The 9,724-nt window shown below is 36.2% G+C and overlaps 1 protein-coding gene across 4 annotated transcripts in view; it reads right to left on the reverse strand.

Moving 5' to 3' along the window:
- The window catches only part of LOC110021067 (probable thimet oligopeptidase), a 160,297-nt gene extending 150,893 nt beyond the window's left edge, over positions 1–9,404 (reverse strand). For all 4 annotated transcript variants that reach the window (XR_002293600.1, XM_020719399.1, XM_020719398.1 and 1 more), the window contains exon 1: positions 9,200–9,404. Coding sequence is in view for 3 of the 4 variants with exons in the window: in XM_020719399.1 (XP_020575058.1) it covers positions 9,200–9,329 (130 nt within the window). In the remaining variant the exon portion in view is untranslated. The remainder of the gene's footprint in view (positions 1–9,199) is intronic.
- Positions 9,405–9,724: the final 320 nt, after the last annotated feature.

The raw sequence follows: 9,724 nt of genomic DNA on the forward strand, positions 1-9,724 counted from the left end.
GTAATCCCTTTTCTGAATATTGAAAGGAACTCGCCGCTCTGCTCCCGAGGACGTAGGCATCTTTGCCAAACCTCGTTAAATCTCTGTGTTCTTCTGGATTTGTGTCGATTACTGTTTTTCTTCGCCCTAATTTTCACAACAAGTGGTATCAGAGCCTGGTTCGAGGGCGCAGAAGAAATTTTTTTTTTTTTTGGGCGGCAGAGATTTTGGCCGAGGATTTTTCGGCTAGGGCAGAAGAGCTATCTCGGCGTAAGAATCTCGGTGGAGGCGAATTGCGGCGGCAGGAGTAGTTCGCGAAGGGGAAGTTTGGCGATTTCCGCAGAGGAGATTCGGCGAAGGCTTCGGTGTTGGCGGTGTTTGGCGCAGAAGTTGCAGATCACGGGCTTAAAGCAGAAGGTTCGGACGTTTTGGAGGAGGATCGTGACCCGGGATTGGCGGACGGTGACTGCTGTTCGACAGCTCGCGGAGGCTGCGATCTGTTCCCAAGGAAGACTGTTCGCAGAGGAAGCTTCGGCGTGAAAAAAAAAAAAAGGAAGGTTCACGCTGGAGATCTGCGAAGGAAAAGGAAGGCGGGCTGGAGATCTGCGAAAGAAAAGAAAGGAGCGCGGTCCGGGAAGAAAAGGAAAGGAGCGTTTTGGATTTTTCATTGGTGGCCGAAAATAGAAGATATTCTTCGGAAGATATTCTCTGCGGAGAAGGAATAAAATACTTTCCATTGTTGCTGGCCTTCCATTGCTGGAAAGAATTTCTGCGGAGAAAGAATAGGAATTCCATTGCTGCCATTGCTGGAGAAGAAGCTGGAGAGAGGAAATTTCGTATTTCTTGGGCTGAAAGGAATTCCTTCTTCCGTTGCTGCTTGAGAAATTGGAAAGGAATATTCCCTTGCTTTCCATTGCTGGCTGTCTTGTTTCAATTGTTGACAAGCCTGCGGAGAGGACCTTCCAAGGAATCAAGAAATATTCCTTTGTTGGAAGGAAGTTGGAGGGAATTAAGGGATTTTCATTTGCTGCAGGAAGCCGGAATTTGAATTACAGGGAAGTTTTTTGAATTTTACTTAATTAAAGGAAAGTTTTCAAATTAAGTAAATTTAATTAAGGATTTCCTTTGCTGAATAAGGAGAAGAAATAAAGGAAATATTTATTTCTTTTCTTGGAGGCAGAGAGGAAATTTTTTTTCTTTTACTTGAATATTTCAATTTTTCTTTTTTCCTTTTTTTTCAAAAAAAAAAAGGAGGCCTAAGCAAGGACTTTTGCAGAGGAATTTTTTGCAGAAAATTTTTGTTGCAGGATCAATTTTCAGATATCTTTTTCTGATGCAAAATTCGAGGTGGTAAAGTTCGACGGAACTGGTAACTTCGGATTGTGGCAAACTAGAGTGAAAAATTTCTGGCACAACAAGGAATCTTGCGGAGAAGAAAATTTGGAAGTATTTTCTGAATTTCATTGGCTGGAGAAAAGAAATCTTGGCTACGACGTAGAAGAATATAAAATTTTGCAGATTGTTCGCAAGGTTGACGGGCTCACGGGAACGAACAATATGTCATTCCCAATCATATCTTAAAAGACTAAATAACCATCCTTCTTTGGCACAACTAGAGCAAGAACTGCATATAAGTATTCTCATGAACCAAGTTTTGATCCATTAAATATATAACCTATCTTATTCCGCTCCTCGTACTCCATTTGGGCACAATCGATAAATATATCTATCTAGAGGAATCAACCCTGGAATAGAATATATGGCATGTCGAACCATTTGCAGTGGCGGAAATACAACAAGCAAACTGTCAGTCAAGGCATCCAACAGTTACCACAACAGGGGCCATCCCTTTTATAATATGAGATCATCAAACTCGACACGTTTTAGGATAACTTATGTTAATCCAGTTGAAATCTCTCTCATGGGTTTAGTTTGAACTACTAGGATCTCTTCCTCACCTGCAGGTAGCCAGTACTCCTCTACGTTCTCCTCCTCTGGGCCTTCACCCTTTGTCTCCTCCACAGCACCCTGCTAGGTGAAAGGTCTTACCCTCCTGTTCAGGCAATCAGGCGCATGGCCCCTAAAACATGGCATTTGAAAGTACTTCCTGGATGGGACAAGCATAAAAATATTGATGGTCTCTTTTGATTTTAAGATTAAACTCGGGCTGTAAAATATGGCAGTCAACCGATGACATTATTATTTCTCCACCTCTAAAGCTAGAGTCTGTGTATCTTGTAATGTTCAATATGACTATAATTGTACCATGTGGTCAATGAATGGTATGAATCCCCCAAACATTAAGCCACCATAGTAACTACAAGTGAAGGAATTCAGTAGAAACTGTTGGTGGAAGGAATTCACTCCCTCCTCACGATCTACCAAGTCACTTTTGTAACTATAAGTGACCTCTCTGGGTTGTCTCCTCTCAAAAGCAACAAGTCTTGTTGCAATTGAAGGATTTCTCCCTATGTATCATCCATAATAAGCTCCCAGATAACTTTGTAATTTCTTATAGGCGACATTGTATTTTTTTTTCTCCCTATTAGATTTGTGGCAAATGTAGGATTGCAACTGAAGGTTGGTCGGGGGCTTAGGTTTTGGTTGTAGGTATTGGGGTGGATTTTTTAGGTAAAAGGTTCGATTTTTCAAAATTTAGGGTTAGGAGTAGGTAGATGATGTGGGGGATAATAGAAAATGTTATTTGGAATTTGGTTCGGAGCAAATAAAGCAAAACCCATAAATTCTAGGGTTTGTCAAGTTATGATATCAAATGATATCGTTCTAAACTCCTAGAAGGTGTAAAAGAAATAAAAAAAAGGGATATGCATGTTTTAGGATGGATAAGGAAAGCGGAAGAAAGGATGGCAGTTAAATTTCTAGCGTGGATGATAGTGGAAAATAAAATAACAATTTTCTTCTGCGAACAGCAATTTATTGCAAGTTAGATGATGAAGGGGGACTCCGAACTTCCTAGAGAGATCACCACTTTGATCCTATCAGGCTACAAACACGTCCCCCAAAAGAAATCTAAAACTACAGCGCTCCGATAGAGAAAAATAAAAAAATATATATCCAAATAACACAACAATAGCAAAAGCCTCCAAAATACAAAAAAAATAAAATATATAATAAGCCTCTAAAGAAAAAGAATCATAAATTCAATTCAAAAATATAATAAATTCAATCCTCACAAGGACCAACAGCAACAATAGATATGAAATCTCAATTTTTGCGCTGAACGAGATGGAATCCTGCTCGGTTCATGCTTACGCGGAAAATTGTCACGAATCCAATGCAAACCGATCTCACAATCACAGGAACTCGCGGAAAGCCTACTTACGCATGTGACTGAATGCAATCTCGCACTCACTTCTGCCTCCCACATTTCCACCTCATCCCACGTCGAGAACAATGACTAATATTAGAGATAGTCGTGATGTAACCTAGGAGTTTTTTATTATTATAGGTTTACATCAAATACAATTATTGAGCCAATATCTTTATATATTGGTTATAGATGCAAACAAAAAATATTCAAAATGAAATGTCCTAGTAGATACTTTTTATAAATGATATGATCCTAATTAGAAAAACATCTATTAAAATAATTAAAATTTAAAATAAATGACATGCTTTCAAAAATATAATAAATTTAATCCTCACAAGGACCAACAGCAACAATAGGTATGAAATCTCAATTTTTGCGCTGAACGAGATGGAATCCTGCTCGGTTCATGCTTACGCGAAAAATTGTCACGAATCCAATGCAAACCGATCTCACAATCACAGGAACTCGCGGAAAGCCTACTTACGCATGTGACTGAATGCAATCTCGCACTCACTTCTGCCTCCCACATTTCCACCTCATCCCACGTCGAGAACAATGACTAATATTAGAGATAGTCGTGATGTAACCTAGGAGTTTTTTATTATTATAGGTTTACATCAAATACAATTATTGAGCCAATATCTTTATATATTGGTTGTAGATGCAAACAAAAATATTCAAAATGAAATGTCCTAGTAGATACTTTTTATAAATGATGTGATCCTAATTAGAAAAACATCTATTAAAATAATTAAAATTTAAAATAAATGACATGCTTAGAAGATAGAAACTTAGAATTAATAGAACAAAACTAAAATATATGACATTAATTTTAGTAGGTATAATGTTAACATTTATAATAGAAAATAAGGTGATATTTAGGTGTAACTAATTTAAATAACTTGGAATTATTATAAAAAATAATAGAGAGATAAATGATGATAATGATCAAAAAGGAAAGAGCATCAAGTGTCGTGCGATAAGCATATCATAAAGCCTTAAAGGTAAACTTTACAAAATTACAATTAAGCCGATAATTTTGTATAGAGTAAAGTGTCAAAATAGTCCCTTTACTATATACATGAGGTCATTTTAACCCCAGAGTTTTATAGAAGTGTCAAATTAATTCCCAAATTATTTTGGTATAGATTGAAATAGCCCCAAGGAGAATTATTTTAGCCCCCTTTAAAAGAGTTTGGAGACAAAATTGACACTTTTATAGACTTTAAGACTAAAATGACCACAAACAAAAAGTCAAGAGACCATTTTGAGACTCCTCTAAGATTATATTGATTCACATATATAGTTATGATAGTGTCATTGATATCCAAGTTAAGTGTTACAGAAAAAAAGAAAAGCAAAATTTGTAAAAAAAATTAGGAAGGATAAATTAACGAAAAATTATATTAGAGAAAATTTAAGAGTGACATACTGAAAATAAAGTGACCAAAAATAAACATAATGCTAATAATGCATTGTAGGTGATATAAATTGTCACACAAGAACTGTACAGCACTAGAAATTATATAATTAAGGTTGGACACTTAACAAGGAAAAATGCATCAAGAAGTTTACGTGATAAAGAGTGTTATAAATACTTGAGGGTAAATTTTATAAAAGCACAAATAGGTTTGCAATTTTGCATCCATTTAAATGTTGGATTATAAGAGATTCATTGATATCCAGGCTGAGTGACAAAAAAAGAATATAAAGATGAAGAAATCAAAAATGATTATAATAAAAAAAAGTTTTGGGTGATATTTATTAAAAATAAGGAGCCTAAAAATTGATTTGGCGGTTTAAACATATACAACAAGGGGAAAAAATATTTCCAAATCAACCGTCTATGTCAAAGTTTTTAATAACTAACCAACCGCAATGCAAATGTTAAATTTATAAGTGCTATGAATGCATCATCGCACAAGGATTGAATGCCAAGGCACTCCTTCAAACACATACACATATGATATAACTATTTTTCTTAACCAGCATGAGCAATAACCATTCTCCTCCACAATACACACAAAGGTAGACAATTATTCTTTTTTTACTGTATTTAAATGAAAATTTTCAAATTAAATTGCATGATACAAAAGCTAAAAACCACAATCACATTGCTTAGGGTTAGGGTAGATAGCAAAATGAATTGAAAAAAATCAAGTATTACCACATATTATTATGTTTTGGGTGTCCTTTATCATAAAGGGGTTGTTATGGCAAGATAATCTAATGCAAATCTTAAGGCGAATGCATTAAGCAAATTGTAAGACAAGTCCCTCAATCCATGCAACTCTAAAACTAATCATGAGAAGCATATATAAAGGGCGATGCACGGTAGCAGGGAGGAAAAGACCAAAGTTGCAAGAAAAAAAAAACTTGGTGAAATGGGTCGGCTTCAAATAAACCATAGGGTGGCATCAAAACTAGGAAGGTAGGTGGTGGTGATTAGCATAAAGAGGGAAAAGATGTTGAACCAAATGACTAAGGCCGAAGTAATAAAAGTGACGCTTGATGGCGAGAGGAAGCTGTGATTATTTAGCATGATTTAAGCTCCAACTTACAAAAGCAAAGGCTTCTTGTCACCGCATCAAAAAAAAAAAAATCTATGTAACTAACGCTCAAGCATTAATCAAATAAGTCATGCTCTACAGTTATAAGTGTGGAAAGTCATTCCCATTACATCAAACCTACACTTGATAATGCTCCATGCCATTGGGCCAATTAGTCTACTTGATAAAATGATCCCTCAAATAGTGAACTAAGGTAACCCCAAAAATCAAGCACTTCATGGTTTGTTAATTCAGCTCTAAAGATTATAATGTCTAACATGGTGTCAATTGTCGGAGAAAGCTCCCTAATCTATAGTTAATATTCATAGCAGAAGGCTTAACTTGGCGCTTAACTTATGCTCTCTAATTCTTTGAAGTGGAATCAAGCTACAAAGTTATAGAGAGGTTAAATCATAGGATTTAGAAAGGATTTCTTTAACACCTCTTAAATCTCTTAAAAAAGTACGGAATAATAAGAATAATGAAAATTTATATTTAAAAAAATTGCCATGAAAATATTAGTGACTATCGAATCCAGAAACAATTGTAGCACATAAAATGCTTTTTGTGAAATGTGATCACAAAAATAGACAACGAATATAATAGTGCAAGTGAATATTTTTCGATAATACAATCAAAACTCAAAAAATAAAATATTCTAGCACTAAAAAAAAAGGGGATGAAATTAAAGTGCTTACAACAAAAAATAAAGCTAATTAAAGTATCATTAAAACTTATAAGCATATTTAGGCAACGGAATATGATTGTAGTCTAAATGATGAACATGTTGAGCAGTGACCTAACAAATCCTTTTCATTAAAAGAATGTACATTTGTGTTTTCTTACCATATGTGTGCATATATGTATGCATGTTTGGCATGTTTAAGTGCATGCTCACATGTCATATGTTAGAGGATGTGGCTTGATCACCAAGAAATATACGACCACAGCAGGAGGTACTTGTATTTTAAGAGATTATACACAAGAAGAAATACATACCTAAAAACCATCAGCGTTGAACAATGTTTGTGCACCATCAACAAGCTTATAACCACATTCGAAAAGACAAACATAAGGCAGCCTAATAATCAGCAATACTAATAATCATTACTAATACTAGAAAAAAAAACGTCATATACAGCTTTATTGGATTGGTGAAACTTTAAACGATTCTGAGTGGAGTAAGGTTGGGAAACCCAGGTGCCATGTATTGAGCGTGTCTGGAGGAAGTAATCATGCGGAAGGATTGTCAAATAAGGGATGTCATATAATTCTTTACAACCATAAACGCATCCCAAGGAAGCAAATGCCTACAAATGACGGTTTCTTCTCACATACTTGTAAGGAAATACTAATCAAAGTTATGAAGTCTCAAAAAATTAACAAAGCATAAGACCACCATGATACCAAACAGTACTAAAAATAGACCAAGTTATCTTGTCTCCAGAACATCAGAGGTGTAAGGTTTACACATGTACTGTTGGATTGCCAAACCCGTGCCAAGTCCATTGGCATTTAGAAAACTTGCACGGTTCCAAAAAGCCATCTGCGCATCCAGCGCCAATGCGGTGAAGGGAAGAGGGAATAGACAGTCAAAAAAAGTGAAAACGAGAAGAAGACAAACCTCACTTCTTCTTCCTCCACTTGTCTTGAACATGTTGAGCAGTGACCTAACCAATCCTTTTCATTTAAAGAATGTACATTTGTGTTTTCTTACCATATGTGTGCATATATGTATGCATGTTTGGCATGTTTAAGTGCATGCTCACATGTCATATGTTAGAGGATGTGGCTTGATCACCAAGAAATATACGACCACAGCAGGAGGTACTTGTATTTCAAGAGATTATACACAAGAAAAAATACATACCTAAAAACCATCAGCGTTGAACAATGTTTGTGCACAATCAACAAGCTTATAACCACATTCGAAAAGACAAACATAGGGCAGCCTAAGAATCAGCAATACTAATAATCATTACTAATACTAGAAAAAAAATGTCACATACAGCTTTATTGGATTGGTGGAACTTTAAACGATTCTGAGTGGAGTAAGATTAGGAAACCCAGGCTGGAGGGAGTAATTATGCGGAAGGATTGTCAAATAAGGGATGTCATATAATTCTTTACAACCATAAACGCATCCCAAGGAAGCAAATGCCTACAAATGACGGTTTCTTCTCACATACTTATAAGGAAATACTAATCAAAGTTATGGAGTCTCAAAAAATTAACAAAGCATAAGACCACCATGATACCAAACAGTACTAAAAATAGACCAAGTTATCTAGTCTCCAGAACATCAGAGGTGTAAGGTTTACACATGTACTGTTGGATTGCCAAACCCGTGCCAAGTCCATTGGCTTTTAGAAAACTTGCACGGTTTCAACAAGCCATTTGCGCATCCAGCGCCAATGCAGTGAAGGGAAAAGGGAATAGGCAGTCAAAAAAAGTGAAAACGAGAGGAAGACAAACCTCGCTTCTTCTTCCTCCAATTGTCTTGAACATGTTGAGCAGTGACCTAACCAATCCTTTTCATTAAAAGAATGTACATTTGTGTTTTCTTACCATATGTGTGCATATATATATGCATGTTTGGCATGTTTAAGTGCATGCTCACATGTCATATGTTAGAGGATGTGGCTTGATCACCAAGAAATATACGACCACCACAGCAGGAGGTACTTGTATTTCAAGAGATTATACACAAGAAAAAATACATACCTAAAAACCATCAGCGTTGAACAATGTTTGTGCACAATCAACAAGCTTATAACCACACTCGAAAAGACAAACATAAGGCAGCCTAAGAATCAGCAATACTAATAATCATTACTAATACTAGAAATGGAAAATGTCATATACAGCTTTATTGGATTGGTGGAACTTTAAACGATTCTGAGTGGAGTAAGGTTGGGAAACCCAGGGTGCCATGCATTGAGCGTGTCTGGATGAAGTAATTATGCGGAAGGATTGTCAAATAAGGGATGCCATAAAATTCTTTACAACCATAAACGCATCCCAAGGAAGCAAATGCCTACAATTCTCACATACTTATAAGGAAATACTAATCAAAGTTATGGAGTCTCAAAAAATTAACAAAGCATAAGACCACCATGATACCAAACAGTACTAAAAATAGACCAAGCTATCTAGCCTCCAGAACATCAGAGGTGTAAGGTTTACACATGTACTGTTGGATTGCCAAACCCGTGCCAAATCCATTGGCATTTAGAAAACTTGCACGGTTTCAACAAGCCATCTGCGCATCCAGCGCCAATGCGGAGAAGGGAAAAGGGAATAGACAATCAAAAAAAGTGAAAACGAGAAGAAGACAAACCTCGCTTCTTCTTCCTCCACTTGTCTTTATGAGCATTGATAACAGAAACCAGGAGATTCACGGCGATAGCAATAAACGCTGCCGCCCCCGTGAAAGCCAAAACCCTCTTCACTTTGTCTCCCTTCGCCATGGGCGGGAAGCAACTAGGTGCAGTGGAAAACCAGCCGGGCAGAATATCGCAAGTCTACTAGGTTTGGATGCGAGCTCAAACCAGGGAAAAGTATTTGTCACTGTTATAAGGTTAATACCATAAATAACCTCACGAAAAAAAGATGGCCATAACCGTGAAATGTATGGATAGCATATTTAGAGGTCATTGAGGTGTTAATATCCCCCAATAATATTTTAATAACCCCGATAACTAAGTTATTAGAAAGTTATTTGGGGTCATACACATACAATTTATGTGCGTATGACGTACGTAAATAGCTCTAGCTAAAACGTCGATGTCTAAGATGTAGATTTTAGTATTTTAAATATTTGATGTTGCATTTATTAAATTATAAAAAAAAATTTATTTTGTGC

The sequence above is a fragment of the Phalaenopsis equestris genome, unplaced genomic scaffold (assembly GCF_001263595.1).
Source record: "Phalaenopsis equestris unplaced genomic scaffold, ASM126359v1 Scaffold000120, whole genome shotgun sequence".
Classification (NCBI taxonomy): domain Eukaryota; kingdom Viridiplantae; phylum Streptophyta; class Magnoliopsida; order Asparagales; family Orchidaceae; genus Phalaenopsis; species Phalaenopsis equestris.